General features: G+C 38.6%; 1 protein-coding gene across 3 annotated transcripts in view; it reads left to right on the forward strand.

Annotated features, from left to right (window-relative positions):
* The window catches only part of TBC1D4 (TBC1 domain family member 4), a 71,977-nt gene extending 56,755 nt beyond the window's left edge, over positions 1–15,222 (forward strand). For all 3 annotated transcript variants that reach the window (XM_023513194.1, XM_023513195.1, XM_023513196.1), the window contains 5 exons: positions 623–867; positions 5,171–5,330; positions 8,062–8,231; positions 11,774–11,950; positions 14,010–15,222. In XM_023513194.1, coding sequence (XP_023368962.1) covers positions 623–867; positions 5,171–5,330; positions 8,062–8,231; positions 11,774–11,950; positions 14,010–14,243 — 986 coding nt within the window. In that variant the 3' untranslated portion in view covers positions 14,244–15,222. The remainder of the gene's footprint in view (positions 1–622; positions 868–5,170; positions 5,331–8,061; positions 8,232–11,773; positions 11,951–14,009) is intronic.
* Positions 15,223–21,927: the final 6,705 nt, after the last annotated feature.

Raw genomic sequence — 21,927 nt, forward strand, 5'->3', positions numbered from 1 at the left:
AAAAAAAAAAAAAAAAAAAGAAAGAAACTGAGAGAAAAAATATTTTAAAAAGAAGTATTATCCTCATTGGAAGTCTGTAAATAAAAGCAACACAAACCCAAAAAGCCTCTCCAGTTTCATTTGACAAGAAAAGCAAGAATAATTCTGCTTATGGACTGCAAAAATTTCCTTTTAAATAACATGATGTCTCTTATAGAATTCTGTTTTCATTTAGACGGTGATATTTATATAGTTTACTATCAGAATAAATTTTATGTTTCATTCTCCTGGTATCTCTTCTGAATATATCGTTAAGTTGATATATGAGTTTTTATCTTCTTTTATTTTGATTTATACGATTTTATTCTATTCTATTCTAATTTTATTGACTGATTGCTAGAGTGGTTAGCATAAAATGTTTGCTCCCATGTGGAGGTGGGATGGTAGCTTGGGACTTGGTAGGACTTGGGAATTTCCTGAAGAGGAGAAAGAGAAAGGGAAAGCCTGATTCTTAGGTGGATCTTTGAATCAGCTCTCTGGTTTGTGAGTGTTCATTTATTCCTAAAGATCACTGAATTGCAATTTCACTCTGTTCTCCAAGGCATCAGGACATCTCAAATATATTTCTCTTCTCTCTTTGCAGGAAGGACATTTCCCACTCACCCTTACTTTTCAGTGCAGCTCGGGGCAGGGCAGCTGTCACTCTTTAACCTCCTGAAAGCCTATTCCTTGCTGGACAAAGAAGTGGGTTACTGTCAGGGGATCAGCTTTGTGGCTGGAGTCCTGCTTCTGCACATGAGTGAAGAGCAGGCCTTTGAGATGCTCAAGTTCCTCATGTATGACCTTGGCTTCCGCAAGCAGTACAGACCCGACATGATGTCACTACAGGTGAGGAAGTTGTTCTTCCCGAGGAACACACAAAGCCATTACCACAAATCCTGGTCCTTTTCTGAATTACAGTTCAGTTTTAAAGAAAAGGGGACCCGTTGTCTGAGAACTTGGGCAAATGCAGGGGCATGTGTTAGTTCAGTTGGGATTTGGGATTTTGATAAACGTCTAAGTGTCTGAGACCCATAGGCAGGATAACTTCTGCATCAGGTTCTTGAGGAAGTAAGTAATTTCAGAAAGGTAGGTGATGGAGCAGCCTACCTCTGCTCCACAAGGAGTAGAGTGCTGGCTCTATATACTGGAGGTGGTGGGTTCAAACCCAGCCCTGGCCAAAAAATGTAAAAAAAAAAAAAAAAAGGTAGGCGATTGCCACCCAAGCCTTTATTCCCTAACTCTGTGGGTTACCCAGAAAAAGTATCAAGTCATCTTTATTCACTTTTCCTGACTTGTCAGTTGAACAGACTTCTATATCTTTTGTTTAAAATCTGAAAATATAATGTCTTTATCCTTTTACTTTGAGTGTCACGTCTTGGCTCTTTGTGAACTTACCACATCTCACTTCCTTTATTTGAATGTGAGACGGGCCCTTACAAAGGAACAGAGTGAGAACCAGCGCGGCTCTTCCAGTCTGCTTTTCTGAGCAGGCTCTGAAGGGGCATCAGGATGCTTTTCAGATATTTGAAGTGCAGTGTTTACTGCCGCTGCTGTCCTCCACCCATTTCAAACTCCCTGTTGACACATTTCTCCCCTAGTTGAAATTTCACTTCTGTAAATGGGCTTGTTGCGAACAAGCAGTTTAAATTTTGTCTTTAGATAAATATTTCAAACATCCACCACCTTGCAATTTCAAGCTTTTAGTAGCAAAAATATAAAGGGAGACTCTCAAGAGGACTGTCCGGGTTCTTCTCCCTTAGAATGCTACAAATATGACTCCCAGGTAGTCATAATATTATGCTTTAGATAAAAAGAAAAATACTTTAAAGATGCTTTTAGAATTTACTCTTTTTCCTGGTTTGCAATGATCAGTTTTTACCTTTAGTATTTCAGTTGCCAGTCTTAAGCAAAAAAGCTATGTATTTACCCTATGAGTATTACAGGTAATAGTATTTTTTTGAGAATATGGGTAGAGAGGTATTGTTTCAAATGTCTTTACTTCCTCAAGGTGAAGTTTTGTCTAGGGAACTAGGGCTTTCCCTCAACATTGGATTTTCTGGTTCCTATGCTGAGTGCCCACCAGGATACTATACTTACAGCGATTTGATTCCTAGTTGGTGACTAGTCATAGTAAACAAGTCAAATAATGCCCATGAAAGGTTTTAGTTTGTGTTTTATTTCTGAATGGTTTATCTGTATTTTAATATCTGTGAGGAAGCATTGGCACCTTTGCTAAATAACTCAGATTTACAGAAATAACAGTTTAGTAGTGAGCACTAGAATTTTAAAGAAGGGGAAGTATTTGATAGTAGTGTTTGATTTTGGTCTACAGATATAAAGACATAGGTATCAGCTTAAAAATGCAATGATTCTTCTTTTTGAATTTTTTTTTTTTTTTGACACAGACTCTCACTCTGTTGCCCTGGGTAGAGTGCCATGGTATCATGATGGTTCACAGTAACCTCCAGTTCTTGGGCTCAAGCAATCCTCTTGCTTCAGCCTCCCCAGTAGCTGGGACTACAGGTGCCTCCCACAATGCCCACCTAGTTTTTCTATTTTTTTTTTTTCTTAGTAGAGATGGGATCTCATTCTTGCTCACGCTGGTCTCAAATTCCTGAGCACAAACAGTCAACTTGCCTCATCCTCCCAGAGTGCTAGGATTACAGGCATGAAAACTGCAATGATTTTTCAATTTAAAAATTCTTCATCAGTTTGATATTACAAAAGTTCATGTAAAAATTGGATTTGTGTATTTAATACAGACTCCCATGACCAAGAAATATTTTATGTCTATAATTTTGAAAATGCAGATATTTAAAAATCTTTGGCAGCAGTATTCTAGTAGGCCATAGCACTGGGAACTTTTTCTAGGAAAATAGATCTTTTTCTTTATAAAGTGAGATTTAACACTTTTCTACTTTCTGGAGCAGGCGGTTGGTGTTTTGGGTCCACCAGTAGACTTTCAGAAGTATGTATAATGTCTCTTGCGGTGGGTCTGCAGTGGCTTCTCGCTCCACTCTTGCTGAGCTGGGGCGCTGGAGCTCTCTGCTTTAGTTACTTTGTCTGTAAACTGAGGGGGCTGAGCTGTCTTTCCACTTTAGATAGCTCTGTGTCATCCTGTTTGTGTCTGCTGATTTCCGTGGTAAGCATAAAAGCATTTTATCTTTTTCTCTGAGTCGTTGGTCTCTACTTTTTTTGCATCTTCTTTCCCCCACCCTTCTCATCTCTCTCTGCCTCTTTCCTCCTCCAGTTCTGCCTCTTTCATCTGAAGATTTGCCAGGTTGTCTTTAGGGTAGAATTGAAGAATTATTTTTCCTTAGCCAATAGGGTTTTCTTATTAAGGCTTCCTTTGTGGGAAGCCCGAAGAGTGTTCTTATTTGTCAGAATATACTTTGATGGAAGAAAATGCTCTCAACCCCTACTTGAGAACGTAGGAGGAAAAATTAAACATTGAAGTTTGCCTCTGTGTTACAATCACAAGTGCACAAGAATAGTCTGCCTTTGATGGTGTACTGGGTTTTTTTTATTCTGCTAATTAGACTTGTTTGATGTTTGTGCTTACTAAAATACTAATTCTTCTCTGGGTAGATGCCCAGTATGTCTCACCTGTGAATGGCTTAAGGGAAATGTATGATTTTTTTTTCCAACATGACCTACTGAGATAATCATCTTATTTTTTTTACAAACTTTTATGTTTGACTCCAGCTAGGCCTCTGCTGCTTCTTTTATAACTGTGACTTCCTGTGGCTCTTTCTTTTTTACAAATTTCTGATTTGTATGGAAACTCAGTTTCCAAAGATATTTGTCATAGATAGGGATCAAATAAATAATTTGTGCATTTATGTACAGCCCTTAATGATTTTCTTCCCCTAATGGAGACTCTTGAGTTTTAGTTTTGTGCTCTGAAAACAGTTGTTGAATTCACAACACAATTGGTTATTTTTATGTATCTTCATGGAGCTTTAAAGGTGTTATTTTAATGATTTCTTCTAGTAAGAGAAGTTCTACTAGACTTAATAAAATATCCTACACATTTCATACCAGAATATTTAAGCAGATGAAACTGATCAGGGAATCACCACACACTTGTTATCTGTGCAGGTAAAAATTTAGATTAAAGCACATATCACACATTTGTTTATTATTTACGGCTGCCTTACCTTTAGTATCACAGAGATATGAGTTTAAAAGTTTCTATATGGTGTCTTTATAATGGTTTTGGAAATGCCAGCAGTAAATTCAGTAGCCAAATGGAATCATTTTTTCTTTTAATTCTAGAAACATTCAGAAACAGCTGCACCTTTGGCCTTAATCCCCTGCGTCATGAAAAATACGCTGTTAGAATAGCTTGGATATTAGAAGTAACAACTCCAGCTTCTTGCCCTAAAACAATCTAAACTTCTGTCCTCACAGAGCAGATTATCTGGTGGATATAAGCTAGAACTCTATCATAAATCAGATGTTGGACCCAGCAAATGGAAAGAAGCTTTGCTTCTATCCTGAATGTAGTAGATTCTTTAGAATGGAGGCTTTTCTGCAATTAGTCTGAATTTAGAAGGGACTGTCTGTGGGAGTCTTGAGCCAGGACAGTTCTGAAGAAATTTCAAAAGCAATGCCTTCTTACACTAGGGAAAACACATTTCCGTGTATACTGTGTTTCCCCAAAAATAAGACCTACCCCCAAAATAAGCCCTAGCAAAATTTCTATGCATTTGTTAAATATAAGCCCTACCCAGATAATAAGACCTAGTGATGGGTGTGGCTATGCAGCCACACCATGCGTTTTGGTGTAGAGAGGAAGACATCCCCTGAAAATAAGCCCTAGTGTGTCTTCTTGAGAAAAGATAAATATAAGATAGTGTCTTATTTTCGGGAAAACACAGTATGTGATACCCAAACCCACATGATTGAGAAACTTGTTCAACAGTCTTAGCTGGACTTTCAGTGACTTGCTTTATGACTTGAGTTAAATTGAATTTTAACATCAACTTTGAAATAATAATAAAAATAAACCAATACTATTTTTCTTGTGCATTTATTTGAATTTATTATTAAATGTTAGAGCAATAAAAGTAAAGTTAGTGTGTTCTATGGACATTCAGATAAACATATAATAATATTTTATTTTTTTTCTCCAAACTAATTTTAGATTCAGATGTACCAGCTGTCCAGGCTCCTTCATGACTATCACAGAGATCTCTACAATCATCTAGAAGAAAATGAAATCAGCCCCAGTCTTTATGCTGCCCCCTGGTTCCTCACACTGTTTGCCTCTCAATTTTCACTAGGATTTGTAGCGAGAGTTTTTGGTAAGAGATGCCTATGATCAAAAGGAACAGTGTTATTTATTTCAAAGAATAAAATTCTAGCCATGTCATGTCCTGATTATTTTTATCATGTGTTAATACAGAATGGCAGATTGCTAGTAGTAGAATTTAATAAATGCGCCTGGTTCCATTCTGATGGTAACCTGAAACAATATTGGTCCTAAGTAACATGAATTAAAAGGGAAAGAAGAATTGGGCTTCTATATTTGAGTAAGCTGTAATGGAGCTCTTATTTTCATTTTTATATTGAATAAAAATGGGAGTATACATTTTTAAAACTCTGGACTAGAGACATGCTCTTTGTAATTTTCCAAATTTACATATATATCTTTGCCTCTCCCCTTCTCTCCCCTTCCTCTTCTCTTTCCTTTTCTCTCTCTCTTTTTTTAACTTTTGCCACTATCCTCTGTAACTTAGATTCAAAACAGAAACACGTTCTTTGGATCAATGAAAGTATTTAGATCAATGTTGTTTCTAATGGCATTTCTTAATCTGATTTTTTGTCATTAAAAGAGTAACTTCAATTTCTCTTTCACTGCTTAAGTGGGTCTTCTGTCATGCTAAGGGCACTCTCCAAGACTGGGTGGCTCCGGGAAGAACACTAGGTACAGGCAGCAGGGCCCAGGGCAAGTGATAGCACAGCCATCTTGCTCCAATCAGTGTTTGGTACAGAGAATAAAAAGAGAATATGATATAATACTTTCTTTGGGACTCTTAGAGTTTTTCACTAATCTTTAAATTTGTCTAAGTCTATTATTTAAAAAGCAAAAATTAAAAAACAACTATTCTGTGGACGTTTGTTCTTAATGTTATTACAGTAGACCCTCCATAATTGACCACCTTCCTATGTTGAGCACCTCGTTAAACTGACCTAATTTTCATAGACCAGACATCCCTCACATGTGTGAGTACAGTGGGCCTAGTTCCTTATTTTAATCACGTCTGTGGGGCGACCAGTTTGTTACAGCCCCTTGGGTGGTCAACTTACAGAGGTTCTACTGTACTTAGGGCTTCAGTAGCCTTAGGAAGAGCCCGCTTCATCTTTATGTTCTGTTCATCTATCTGTTCTTGGCATCAAAGTAGTCAGCATTCATTCACAACTATGCTTTTGCTAAATTGGAGCTTTTCATCAGTTTCTCAGTATTGGCCCAATTATAAGTCATTAAAAAGTGAAATAGAATAAAATACAGTGGAGATATCAGGGAATATTACAAACTAAGGAAATAATGTCATTTGAAGAAACTTCTGTTTTAAGGATTTATGTGTAATGTGTATACACATGCCATGTGTAGTATGTACACATATGTTAGATGACAATGTACAGTGTTTATCTTATTAGGTGCTGTGGTTTAAAAGGTTAAACACTCTGTTAGCTATAAAACAATCTATAGACAATGTCCAGCAAAAGAGTAAAATCAAGATGCACTGAATCAAATGTTCACTAGATTTCTCATTTATTATTTATTACTGGTTTTCTCCAGTGACACCGACGTTTTCTCTGGAGCTTGGTTTTCTATTAATGAGTCTTCTAGAAATTATACACACAGGCTACTGGGGACATTTGTTTCTTGAACTCTGTTAGCAGGTTTATATCACACACCTATAGAACAAGCATCTATATGTATCTTTTCAGAGAATAATCTACATGATATTTCAAGGTGTCTCTCTTAGACTTACCCTGGAAACTTGATAACAGCGTTCAAGAAACAAATGTCCCCAGTAGCCTATTCCTTGTTATGAGAATATGAATGATGCTGTTGGCTATTTAGTAGCTGCTCAACCCTTTCCTTTGGATTTAGAAAAAAGAGACCGTCAGGAAAGGGAAAGATGCATGAGCAAGAATAATGACCATGTTTAAAGTAATTCATCTACAGTTATCTCTTTTTTGAGTCGTTTATTTTTATTTTTTATTTTATTGGCCAGGGCTGGGTTTGAACCCACCATCTCCGGCATATGGGGCCAGCGCCCTACCCTTTTGAGCCACAGGCACCACCCCCAGTTATCTCTTTTTTAAGACTCCCATTGTATTATATATTACTGATTAAAGATTGCCAAAGATTGAGAGAAACTTTTACACACAAGTGTTTCAGACTTTTCAACACTCTGCAGGTCCGCATTTGTAAGAAAGTAGTGTTGAGAGTTAGGGTGGCTTTTCTTTTTCTCTCTGACTTAGGTCAAACACTCTTCTTCCAAACACTCTAAACTTCTTCAAAGGAAGTATATTTGTTTTGATTTTTCTTTTAAAGATTTTTTTAAAAAAAATTCCTGCTCTGATATAGATTTAGTTACATATTAACTGATTAACTTGCTTTTTAATTATGGTAGCAGAGAGTTTGAATAACACGAATTAGTTATGTGGACTTGTTTTTGTGTTCCTGTTGTGAAGAAAAATGTAAATATCATTTGAAGAAGCATCTTCGAGATTTGCCTAGTCTGTGTTGAATTTGCCATTAAAAGTTATAAATAATACATAGATAGACATGTAATTTGCATTTTTTTATGCGGGCCTTATCTGAAATTCTTACTAAGGGGAAACATTTATTTAAAAAATAAATTAAAAAAACCTAAATTTAAAACAAATTCTAGATGGTTTTGGCCAGCTTTCTGTTACAAAATATATGAAACCAATAAACAAAAACCTTTAGGACAGAGAGCATGCTTTTGGTAATAGTGGATGCATAATTTTGACCATGAAAATTATTTCTTCTTTTAGACATTATTTTTCTTCAGGGAACTGAAGTCATATTTAAGGTTGCACTCAGCCTGCTGAGCAGCCAAGAGGCACTTATAATGGAATGTGAAAACTTTGAGACTATTGTTGAATTTCTTAAAAGCACGCTACCTGATATGAATACCTCTGAAATGGAAAAAATTATTACCCAGGTATGACTTAAATGCTAATAGTAAGCTATAAGATTATATAGTAAGCTATAAGATTATATAATAGTTTCTCTCCTGATTAAATAAAAAGTATTTTAGCATAAAAACTTAGTTTTGCTTGACAGGTATAATTTTTTTCCAAGTTTTCTTCACTTAAATTAGATATATTTTATTTAGAAATGGGATGATTGTGAAATTTCTACATTGTGATGTTGTTTATCTCCATATGTATAGAAAATGTGTTTTGGTTTACTTAATGAGTTTTTAAGGAATCCTTTCAATTTTAAACCAATCTAAGACTTATGATAGAACTGAGGGAGTCAGGGAGACCTGAGAGTCAGTTGGGACCCACTTCCCTTTGTTATATTCCTAATTCTGTTGCAAAATATACAAGGATGTCATGTAGCAGGAGCACAGGCTTTGGAATTAGAAAATAGTGCCTTTATATCTTCTTTTAGATATTTTATTAGGCTTGTCTACATCACCATAATATTCTAAAACCCTGGTTGTCTCAGCTCCAAAATGGGATCACACTGATCCAAGAAATTTCGTGAAACTTAAATGAGGAGACTTGACTTATCAGTCTTGGACGCTACAGCAAACACTCTTCTTGCAGTGATTCTAATGAAGGAACCACTTACACAGGTGTGGTCAGGGTGAAGAAAACCCAACGCCAATGTCCAGTGGCCAAGAAACTAGTAACAGAGAACAGAGCTGTTCATACCCCTCATGCTGGCCGGGCGTGGTGGTTCATGCCTATATCCCAGCACTCTGGGAAGCCAAGGCAGGTAGATTGCTTGAGCTTACAAGTTCGAGACCAGCTCTGAGCAATAGTGAGACCCCATCTCTACTAAAAATAGAAAAACTAGCCTAGCATCATGGTGGATACCTGCAGACCCAGCTACTCCGGAGGCTGAGGCAGGAGGATCACTCGAACCCAAGAGACTGAGGTTGCTTTGAGCTATAAAGATGCCATGGGACTCTACCCAGGGAGACAGAATAAGACTCTGCCTCAAAAAAAGAAAAATAATCCCCAAATATACCCCGAGTGCTGAGGGGGCAAGTGGAGGGTATGATAGTGTTACCAGGCCCAGTGAGAGCCGGAGCTGAGGAGGAGGGTCTCTGGGGGTGGTTGTAGTCTTGGTAAATGAAACAGAGAAGGATCAGGGAAGAAATACCCAACCTCTTTTTCCTGCCCCTTCTCATCTCCTGCTGACATCTTCCATCATCCAAACCCAACCAGAAGCCAGCCAGAAAGGAAGCATGGGGACTGCAGTTCACAGGGCTCTGCCTCCCAGGGTAGAATGGATGAAGATAGAGAATGGATCAGATCTAGGAAGCAAACAGAGAATAAACCACACATCATGTATCTAGTTCCTGACTTCCCATAGGGACCAGGCGAGTGGTACTTATGTATTGATGCTGTTTGGGTGAAATGATGTGCTTGAGGTCAGATTTGTAGGTACCATAGTCATGCTTTATGAACTTTGATAATGTTAACCACTTTCCTGAAGGAGGACAGTTTAGAGAGAGCAAGGGAGTTTGGAATTTCGTTGTGGTGCCTGCCACCTACTAGCTCATGACTTCGGGCAAGTTACAACCTCTCTAAGTCTCAATTTCCTCCCCTATAAAGTGGGAATAACAATAATAGATCCTAAAAGATTTATATTATTTTTAGGAGCAAATGTAAATGAGTTAAAGTATTTTGTACACTGTAATTCACACTGTAATGCAAACTCTTATCATTATTATTACACATCAAAATTTCTTTCTACTACATAGAATCTAAATCATGAGTAGATTATTCAGCATTTATCTATGAGTAGTTTTTATTTCTTAAAATGCTCTGTAAACTTCAAGTATAGATTTTATTTCTATATTTACTTGATTCTTCATTCTTCAGAAAGTTCCTTTTTTATTGGCAAATGGTCAGGGGTTATGGTTTTGGAAATTTGACATGAGACATCACCTCCCTCCTAAAATTAACGAGGAAATCTCCTGGCTTTATAGATTACTACTAGAATTAATGGGTATCATTTAGAGGCAGATAGGTTTGAACTTGATATCTGATAGAATTTTTTAGCAATTAGAGCTGATTAATTAGAGAATGAGCTACCAATCTTGAAGGAGACCTTAGTAAGCTTTATTTATGGAGACTGTAAAAAATGGAAATAATGCAGAAAAGAACAAGGAAAATATAAAAAGTAGCTATAGATCTCAACTTCTAGACATGATAACCTTTGAAACTTCTATTACATGACTCTTTTCTTTTATAGACATTAAAACATATGCAGTTATACATAGGTGACATCATATTACATGTGCTTGTGCAACTTGATTTTTAATTAAACTATATCTAGAGCAGTGTCTTTCTTTTTCTTTTTTTTGAGACAGAGTCTCACTATGTCACCCTCTGTAGAGTGCTGTGGCATCACAGCCTACAGCAACCTCAAACTCTTGGGCTTAAGGGATTCTCTTGCCTCAGCTTCCCAAATAGCTGGGACTAGAGGCGCCTGCCACAACACCTGGCTGTTTTTTGTTGCAGTTTGGCCAGGGCCGGGTTTGAACCCGCCACCCTCAGTATATTGGGCTAGCGCCCTGCTCACTGAGCCACAGGTGCCACCCCCCCAAGTCCTCATTTTTTAATGGTTGTATAACAGTGCATTTGTATCCATAAATACTAGGTAAGGAAAAAGTGATCGTTATTTGAAAGGGATGACCAGTTAGTCTAGAAATACTCTTATTAAAATTTTAATATTTGATTATCTTTAAAAGTAGTAGAGTAAGTAAATGTGTGTGTATGTGTTTTTGTTTTTGTTTTTTTTCTTCACAGTGTTAGTATAGCTGCTTGAATGGCAGCTGCTGCTTCTCTTTCCCCCCAGCAATTTTAGACTAGGGAGGGGGTTACCTCTCTTTCAACTTCAAAGAGAACTGCCTTCCTGTTTTGAGGATAATATGGGGTAGTGGCAGCAGCCCTAATTAAAACTTACAGCTCCGGACAGTGCTCAGGCTATGCAATTTTGAGAATTCTTTGTGCAGTAAATTACTCCTAAGAGTTTTCATAGAATAGCAAGTGCATGAAAACATTTATTTCTATTCCACTGACAAATTTGAAATGTTTTTGATCTCTTAATAATACCCTATGCAATTTTGTATTCTGATAATCAGCAAAGATTATCTCTAACATAGATTATAATTATTCAATAACGAATGTTGTTTATCTGGTATACTTCATTTTAGAAGATAGTTACTAGATTAGGAATATCTTGGTTTCAGAATAAGGCTGGACATTTCCTGTAAGTAACTTGGTTTCCTTATGAGAATGTGTCGGTTGCATGGAAATGATCTCTCTGTTCTTACGTTGACAGTCTAATCGATATCTAATTTGTCCTTGTATTGACAGTAACACATGTTTCTGTTTTCCTTTTTGTATGCTTTAATGTCTTTCCTTAGTAAGTATTTAGGAATACGTGTGAAGTACAGCAAGGCACACAGACTATATACAACACTGAGGGCCTGGCCTAACCATGGTGCTTTCGCGGCAGGTTTTTGAGATGGATATTTCCAAGCAGTTACATGCTTATGAGGTGGAGTATCACGTGCTGCAGGATGAGCTGCAGGAAGCTTCCTATGCCTGTGAGGATAGCGAACCTATGGAGAAGCTGGAGAGGGCCAACAGCCAACTGAAAAGACAAAACATGGACCTCCTCGAAAAATTACAGGTAAAGAAAGAAAGATATAACTGCGGAGGTTATATCTTGCATGCGCTGTACTGGGAATGGCAGGGGTGTGCACAGAAGGAATCATTGAATCATTGCTGACCGAGGCCCCGTGTATCAGATTGTGTCCAAGTGTTCCCAGGGCTACACATGACATATAAATTTAAATATCACTTGGGAGGAAACAAAACAGTTAAGTGGCAATTCAAAGCAGAATCTGGTTGAATGTCATGTTGTACATATTTGGCTAAGTTCAAGGGAAGAAGAAGTGAATGTAGGAAGTGGGGAAAGAGGAACTTGGGCTTGAGCTGGAATCTGAGGGTGGGCAGGAGAAAGGAGTGACGAGGGTCCTAAGTGGGACCAGGGCCCACTAGAGGGAGTGACGTCAGTAACAAGGGTGTGGCAGAGCAGCAGAGTGGAATACGCATGATGGAGGCAGAATTGTAGATGATTTGTAGTGTCAAGCCAAAAAGCGTGGCTTTAATCTTGTCGGGGGGGACTTACTGAAAGTTGTCGAGCCATGCTTTAGAAATATCAATCTGGAAACCTTGATGGGGTTAGATTAGGATGGGGAGAGAAGGGTGGAGGCCATCTAGAAGACATTAGCAAAAATCTGAGTAGGGATGATGAGAATTATCTAGAGTAGAGCAGAATGGAAAGAGAAGGAAATGTTTCTAGGCAAACTGAATGGAAACATGTAATACATAGTTCTCTGCTGTCAAGGAGTTCGCAATTGTTAAGGAACATAAAAAACTATGTATTTATTTATAAGCACATACTTATAAATGCAATTTATTATAAAGTAATGTTCTGCATGTGCAACTTATATGCAGTGTGGTACGAAGCCAGGCCTGCAGGGGCATGGCTCAAGAGTGATTAACAAGAGAGGTTGGCAAGTGACCCATCTAGGGGGAGATGGCCCTGGAGTACCTAATAGCTCCTTAGTTTCTGCTTTTCCCTAACGCTGCACATGTCTGCAAAGTAGAAAACACTAAAACTCAGCCTCTAAATGGTGAATCCTCTGTTCAGATAAGCTAGGAAATAGAAAAAGGTTAGAAATGAGGGGTGTTTAATGGAACTGTCCCCCAAGAAGAAGAGCACTTAACTTGTTCACTTCAGCTCATAGAAAATTTGATCTCCTTTCCTAGTCAAAAAAATTCAACATGGGCTGTTTCCAAGAAGAAAATAGACACTTGATATACTGTCCCTCATTACTTGGGCATTTCAGTGATGATTAACTGGAGTAGTTCCTTATTGCACTGGTTCTCAACCTTCCTAATGCTGTGGCCCTTTAATACAGTTCCTGTGGGTCGCAACCCACAGGTTGAGAACCGCTGCCTTATTAGGAGAGGCAGGTTTGCATTTGTTTGACTTTGTAGTGAGTTTTTCTTAACTGTTATAGGTGTTTTCTTTGACAGTTCAATATAGTTATCCTCAAGTTACTTGGGCACCTCTGATATCCATAAAAACTAATGGAATTCCAAGTATAAGTTTAGAGAACCCTGCATTTCCAGTCAGAGAGTGAAATCCTCTTTGAGCACTGCAGGATAGTGAGGAATCTCCTGTTCTCCTTTAGCCAGGCCAGATCCCACTCACTCAGAAGAGTGAGAACCCCACCATTGGCAGGGGGTGACTTAATATTGCATTATTGGTGTATTCAGCAAGAAGGGATGAATCGTGTTAGTACCATAGTTATGTTATTGAGAAATCTTCATTTCATGGAAGGTTTCAGAGTATTTCCTTCACCTACTACCTATTTCCCTGAAAATAAGACCTACCTAAAAAATAAGCCCTAGTAGGATTTCTATGCGTTTGTTAAGCCCTACCCCGATAATAAGACCTAGTGATGGGCATGCATTTTGGCACGGAGTGGTAAGGAAGACTGGAATACCACCTTTTACCTGCCCTGAAAATAAGCCCTAGTGTGTCTTCTTGAGAAAAAATAAATATAAGACAGTGTCTTATTTTGGGGGAAACACAGTATTTTATTAAGTAATTTGACAGGGCCTGCTTTAATGAAGAACCAGACTCTTCCAGTTTTCTTTTGCTGTTGTTCAAACAGGTGGCTCATGCTAAAATCCAGGCCTTAGAATCAAACCTGGAAAACCTTTTGACCAGAGAGACCAAAATGAAGTCTTTAATCCGGACTCTGGAACAAGATAAAATGACTTACCAAAAGACGGTAGAGCAAATCCGGAAGCTCCTGCCGGCGGATGCTCTGGCTAATTGTGAAGTGCTTCTGAGAGACCTCAACTGCAACCCTAACAACAAAGCCAAGACGGGAAATAAGCCATAACGTAAGGGGTGCGGCCTCAGCAGAAAGTGCTTCTTAGAATACTACAGAAAGGCAGAACCAGCCTGCCACTGGCCCGAGGCTGGACCCTGACACTGAGGGAACCACCTGTCACTGGTGCTGAGCCCCTAGTCACAGCAGGTGGACCTCACTGTCCTCAGAGATGCCAATCTTAAGCCATTGTACATATGTAGACTGGTTTTTGTTGCTGTTGCCATGTACATATATATAAAACAGAAGAATTCATGCTTTCATGAGTAGATGTATATTTAGAGCAAATTTTTTTAGTCAAAACTTCATGAACTCCACACCAAAGGGAAGTTCACGTGGAATTCCCCTTGGACCCATGTGAAATCTTTTTGTTTTTACAGTGAAACAAAGCTAGAGCTAATCTTTGTATATTGAAATATACTTGAAAAAATGAATGTATTTTTTTTCTCCAAAGAACAGCATGTTTCACTTAGCGGTGGAAAGGTGGAAACATTGATGTAACTTTATGTGTATCTGTCTTAAAATCCACTGACATTGTCTAGATGAGAAAAATGACTGAGTGCTCATCAGGCTCCTCTGGGTTTTCCATGAAGGTGGGGGTCTCTCTCCTGGCCTGCTTTGTGCCAACTAGCATGTTGGCTAGGCATTACTTTAGACTCACCTAAGAAGACAGCAGGACGTTGTGGCGACATCTGCCCAGCTCAAGGTAAAGGAGAATGTTGCTAATTTTCTAGCAAATCCGACCAGTATTTTTACTCAAACCAAAAATATCATGCCTCAAAAGTTTAATGTAGGACCTCAGTTATCTAGGTTCACTTTCCACCTTTTAAATGACTCCTATGGTTGTGCACAGAATCCCCTTCAATTGGTGCCACAGTCACAAATGATAAGGAGTTGCCATTTCCTCACCCAATTGTGAGAGCTCGTCGCTCTCTACCTTAAATTTAGTGTAAGAAAATGCAATGCCTCGGCGGCTGTGGCTCAAGTGGCTAAGGCGCCAGCCACATACACCTAAGGTAGCAAGTTCAAATCCAGCCCGGGCCTGCCAACGAACAATGATGGCTGTAACAGAAAAATAGCCATGTGTTGTGGTGGGCGCCTGTAGTCTCAGCTACTTGGGAGGTGGAGGCAGGAGACTCGCTTGAGCCCAGGAGTTGGAGGTTGCTATGAGCCATGATGCCACGGCATTCTACCCAGGACGACAGCTTGAGGCTTTGTCTCAAAAAAAAAGAAAGAAAATGCAATGATGATCGATTTTCCAAAGATGACAAGCTGTATTGAGCTACTTCTGTCTCCTCTTCCCCCTCCACCCCCCCACCCCCGCCTTCCCCTCCTCCTCCTTCCTTGCCAATTGACTGAATCTAATGAGCTCTTAGTCATCTTCCCCTTTCTTGTGAAAATTTTTGAAAACTGTGAAAGGTTTAGGAGGAAGCTGTTGAAATCCACTAGAACAGTCAGGGAAAGTGGCACCAGCTCAATTAAAACCTGCAATTCTGCGTTTGGACACCCTCCTTCCTCAGCCTCCAGATAGCTTGTTAGAGGACATTTGCCCATGCTGGACATATGGAAGGAAGGTAAGGTTCAAAGTACACATGAAGTTCTCTGTCTTAGAGATGAGTCTCTCTGTGATAGTGCCTCTGCAAGTTGATGCATCTTTGCCTTTCCAAACAGTTATTTATCATCACGGCCATCTGCAGGGCTTGTGTTTTCCCAGATGGTTTATCTGGAGTAACTTTCTTCAAAGGGAGTTTGTTAGACACAATCTAAAATTCATTATAGAGTCAGAGAGTAAAGCGCTAAAGGTTTCAGAAAACCTTGCTGAACAGATAACAAACATCTGAACCCCCTGCACCCGTTACCCGGTGTGAGTAACTCCTTACAGATCATACTGATCTTAACAGATCAGCATGCCTTTGAATCCAGGCAGTTCTTAAAAGATAATAAAATCTTACTAGTAAAATGAATGTAACTTCCAGGTTCTGGAAAATGCTGATTCTGGGTACTTCCATTCAGTTGGGAGCCTCCAATTGATTTGCTCCTTGGGTTTCCTGAACATTTCTCTGTTTGTAGATGACAAATATCTTTTTACTGTCTGGTGATGAAAATTACCTTCTGGGTGTGATACACAGGTGGCAGCCAAGGCATCTTTATGTTGGGTAAAGAAACAGTCTTTTTCTTTCTGTTACTCAGTTTAAAGTAAACTTTATTCTGGATGTTTAGAATCAACATTATGAATTGCATTATAGTGTTCAGAGATTAACATGACTTGGATACAATATTTTCTTTTGAAAAGTTTTTTTTTTCATTTGTGATTTTTAAAAAATGTTGCACTAGTTAAGCTTCATGCATTGTTACATCTTCATCAGGTGAATGTAATGTCTAGTTCATTTATAATAAATCCATTGCTGCAGTTTGCTTGGCTCATTGGTTTTACTTTTGGTACTTTTGGAGAGAGAAGATGCTCTGGGTTAGAGTCCTTTTACAAGATATGCCTGGTGGGTTGGATTGTTACTACCTAAGATCACTACACTGATAATTCTGCCTGACAGAATCCAAGACAACAAAGATGAGAAAAGAGACATTTAGGAAAGTCCATTGTTCCCAGTTCTCAATCTCTTTCCTAGTGGAGACTTTTGATGACCACTGTGTAAAAGAAGAGCACTCGCAATGATAGATTTGCATTCTCCCCCTTTTATTTTCTAGGGGCCTTTATAGATCTGAAGGGAGAGAAAGAGGATAAGGAACCATCAAGTTTTTCAATTGGATTTGCTCCCAAATGATTAAGAATTAAGGGCATCTACTGATGGACATATTGTGAACGTACATGGGTCATTACTAAAACTTTGAGATTCACAAAATTCAAGAAATGTAAAATCTGTGTAGACAGAGACAAATGAAGCCATCTCCCTAACACTGATAAGCTGAGCAAGGTGAAACTGGCATGGGTGAATCAGAACGCTGTCTTCTGTTTCTTGGAAGAGGAATAATGGACCATAACACGCCTGTCTCAAAACTTACATGGTGACCTACATGCCAGTATAGTAAAGGTATAATTGCAGGGCATAATGGGAGATGAGTTCCTGATAAACAAGGACTCTTACCAAGGTCTTTGTAGGCCATGGTAGGAGTCTAACTTCTGCCCAGCCACCAGGGGGAGCCATTAGTGGACAGTAACAGATTTGCTCCAATCATTTTTATACATTTGAACAAAAACTAAGGAGTAATTAGGTGAATACAATAAAACTCCAGGTTAAAAAAAAAATAGTACAAGCCTTTTTTAGGGCTGTGCCCTTTGGCAAGCAGAATCGGCTTGACTTCTGATATGAATCACCAAAACCTGACAGTCTGTTTGCAAAATTTGCACATTTTTCCCCCATGAACTGCCTTAGTTCATCCATGTTCTTGCTCTAGTGCAGGGTTTTTCAACTTTTGTTATATCACAACACATTTGAACCTATAGTTAAACTTCCACAGCACACTTACATTATGTTGATAAAAAAAGAGTAAAAAAAGAAAATACTGTGCTTTGAACATATCCTGAAAATAATTTAATTAATGATCTTTAAACATTTTTGCAGCACGCATAAGATCTGCTCTTCTTCTGCTGTAGTAGGTGACGGGAGGCCATTCCCCATGTGTGGGGACAAGCTCCTGAACCACAGATACTGAGCTACTTAGTTTTTGTTTCTCTGGGTGAGAAGTGCAAGCCCAGAGTGGGGCTGAATGACTCAGTTGAAGAGAGGGGAAGGAACTAGAAGTAAGAGGGCATTTGCTGGAAGTATAGGAAAAAAGCAATAGAAAAGATATTAAATGGGGAATTGGGAAGCAAAGTGCTGTTTTCTCTCTAATTTACCTGCCATATTCAATACATCTCCATTCTGGGTGTTCCATGCTGTAGAAACAGATCTCTTTTGATACAAGTGCTATTGCAAGGTGAACGCAGCATCAGAGGACATGCCCAAGAAAGCTTGTCCAAACGCGGGCCATCATCCCTCAACTGTATTGTCCCTTGCCCTTAGTGTACCTCCCCTCAGGCAAAGGGGACTTCCTAAAACATAAATCTCATCAACTCTATGCTCAGCCTCAAATCTTTCAAAGGCTTTTCCTTCTTCCCCGGGATCAAGTCCATCCTCTTTTTTTTTTTTTTTTGCAGTTTTTTGGCCGGGGCTGGGTTTGAACCTACCACCTCCAGCACATGGGGCTGGTGCCCTACTCCTTTGAGCCACAGGCGCCGCCCAAGTCCATCCTCTAAAAATGACACATTCAGCCTTTGATGAGCGGGTCCCTGATGACCTATCCAGCTTGATGTCTCATCCCGTACCCCAGTCAAATTCCATCTCATTTACTTTTTGCTTTGCACAGGCTGCTCCCTCTGGAGGTCTGTACTGCCCCTTTCTTCCTGCCTCTGTCTGACCACTCCTGCAGGATGCCCTTGGGTGTCTGTGGTGGAAGAGACAGCCACACCCACCATGACAGCCCAAGGAGCTATTGTAGGTCATCTGACCAGCCCCCCCCCATGAGATTATGGATATTTTTGGTTTTATTTTAAGTTTTATTTATTTATTTTTATTTTCTCTATACATGTACATGGGTTCATTTGGTTTCTACTTTTTGCCTTCACAAAATTAAAGAGGCTTAAAATTTAGTAACAATAAGAATGTTTAAGATAAGGACTAGAAACAAAAACCTCGTAAAAATATGAATGAGGAGGAATACATTTGGAAAAGAAACAGATGATTGCTGCCACGAAATATTGAGCAATAATAATAATGATGCAAAAAAGCAACATTCACATTGTTGGATAAAAGTATGTCTATCACAGAATGCTTTGACTCTGAGGTTCAGTATGGAGTCATCATTATGCATTTTTTTAAAAAGGTAATTTCATCATTAGCCTAGTAGAAAAACATACTACCAGGTTTTGAAAAGGTAAGTGTGGTTTTATTCAGCATTGTGTATTTCTTGATGGCCTGCCACAGGCACATTACCAGATATTAGGGCCTTAAAAATCTCTCTCAAGTCAGTTCTTATCTGATAAATTTACCATTTTTATGAAAAAAAATGACAAATTGACTGTTTTTATGAAAAAAATCAGAATTTACACTGTAAATTCTAAAAGCATTCTAGCGCTTTGCCCTTCCTCGTAAACATACCCAGAGGGTGCCAAAAAATGGTTACATGTTCTAAGAAAGGAAAAAATTGGATTAAAATTATAATATGCAATATGCATCAATAACAAAAGATGAATGCACAGGTTATTACAAAAGTTTTGAGATACACAAAAATAAAAAATAAATAAAATCCATATGGAAAGAAACAAAACTCCCCCAGCAACACTGATAAAGCCTAGCAAGTTCAAACGTGCATGAGTGAATCACAAAGGATGCTATTTCTTAGAAGAGAAATAATGGACCATAACACAGCTTCTCTCAAAACTTTTGTAGTGACCTACAAATCACATTGAGCACCTCTTGTAATTGCAGAAGTCAAGTGTGACTTGAGTATTACAAATTTAATACAGTAGTTTCCTTTCTTAAAACATGTATACATTTTTTGCACCATCTGTATATTAGATGCTGTGTACTATGTAAAAATTATTTAATATATCATACGCAGTATAATATACCATATCTTACACTCCACATTAAATATATTAGGATACATGATGTAAATAATCCAGAACATCATTTACATATCATGTGGATGATGCCCCCTAGAGTTGTGTAATGTAACAGCTGATAAAATACATATTATGTAGCATATATGTATATATATATATATACACACACACATAGACTATTGGGAGCTGAGACCAGGTATCTTACACAGATGATGGTCTATACTAATATCATCTTAACTATTCCATTGTTGCATAGTTTTGTAATTCCAGGAGACTCCCATTCTGTATTGTTCATTACAAGAACTTCTTAAAAGACTCGTGACCTTTTCAATAGAAAGTTTATATCCCAAGATTCTTTGAACCCCTTCCCTTGAAATTTTCACTCGCTCTTTCCACCCATCTAAAAGTATTATATTCGTGGTATTTACCCCATCTTAATCAAGCACCACATTAAATATTCACCTTAAACCAAACTTCCCGCTCTGAGACACAACCAAAGCTCTGAAGAGCTGCCATTCTCTTCTACTGTGATGGGCAATAGACTCAGTCCTACCTTAAAATGAGTTGTGTTGGTGGTATTTGAGAGCCACTCAGCATTTGGCAATACCTATAATATCTGTTCCACACATGTATGCTTCATAACAAACAGCTGCCTTCCCTTATCAAAAGGAGATATGTTGCAAAACCCTCAGTGCATGCCTGCAACCTCCAATCGTCCCGAATCTGATTGTCTTCCCTCGAAACACGTTTCTGTTCCACCCACAAATATTGTGCCTTTTCCTTCTTATCTAGGCCCTTATCATCTAGTACAGCTGTAACTTTTGCAGTTTGGGGTGCATTAATTTCTTTTTCCTTCTCAATTTCACAGATAGAAGATTCCTTCTTACTGTAGATCTTAGCGACCTCAGCAAACAATTTTTTTTTCTTTCCTCCTCATTAAGAACTTAACTCTTTCCCTTAGAAGTAGAACTTGACTGATTGTCTTTGGCATTTCCAAATTGCCAGCATCTCAACCGTCATGATTTGGGGTCATTATTAACTCAAGTAAGGGTGAGTTCAGCAGAAAACTGTGATGGCTGGACAGTTGATCTGATTACGGAGGTGGCTAAGGGGCCCCTGGGTTGGGGATGTAGTCAGTGTGGAGATGACAGAAAAAGGGAGGGTACATGTGTAGGTGGGACAGAGCGGAATGGTGTGAGATTTCAGCACCCTGCTAAGACTGGTGTATGATTTCAAACACATCAATTGTTTATGTCTGGAATTTTCCATTTAATATTTTTAGACTTCAGTTGACCACAGATAACTGAAACTCCAGAAAATAAAACCACAGAGAAAGGTGACTGTAGTACATGCTGCTGTTTTCTCACCTTCCTTCTTACTTTATCTTATACTTACTTTCCATTTTCTCTCTTCAGCCTGCTTCTCCTGAAGATATGTCTATCTCCTATCTCTCAGTAATTCCCGTCATTTCATATCAAATTAGGGGCTCCTCGGGATAGAGTCAGTATTGACATAATGCAGAAAAAGCTGGGTTTGAACTAAACACAGTATTTTATTTACTATCATGTGGATAAGGTATATAATAATTATTAATACTTGGGTACTACAATTCGATATCCTCCAAAACTACATAAATAAGGGAAATAGGAGACTCTTGGAAATGAAGTGAACAATTTTTGGTCTCATCTGTAAGGTCACTTTAGACAGAATACCTCCTGAATCTGAAAGCTTTGACTATGATCTAACTGAATATATCTGCATATCTAAAGATTATGTTAATCAGAAAAGGATTGATCAGTCTTAGAAAGATAGAAGAGGGAAAATCAGGCAGGTTTTGGCAGGTTCAGCTGGAGGTATCCTTAGCCAAGAACTCTTGTTGGCAAAGTTATTCTTACAGTTACAAGGAATATGCCAGTATGAGGAGTCCTGGCCTTCTATCTCCTGTGACGCGTCTCTCCCCATTGTGAGACTGACGTGTCATCCGTGTCACACAAGTGTCCTAAACATCCACCTCATTGTAAACCCTCCCACCCCGGGTTTCAAGTGTAGCCATCAGAGCAGTGATCCACTGACAAT

This window comes from Otolemur garnettii, unplaced genomic scaffold (genome assembly GCF_000181295.1).
Source record: "Otolemur garnettii isolate 467f Iridium unplaced genomic scaffold, OtoGar3 scaffold00036, whole genome shotgun sequence".
NCBI classification, from domain to species: domain Eukaryota; kingdom Metazoa; phylum Chordata; class Mammalia; order Primates; family Galagidae; genus Otolemur; species Otolemur garnettii.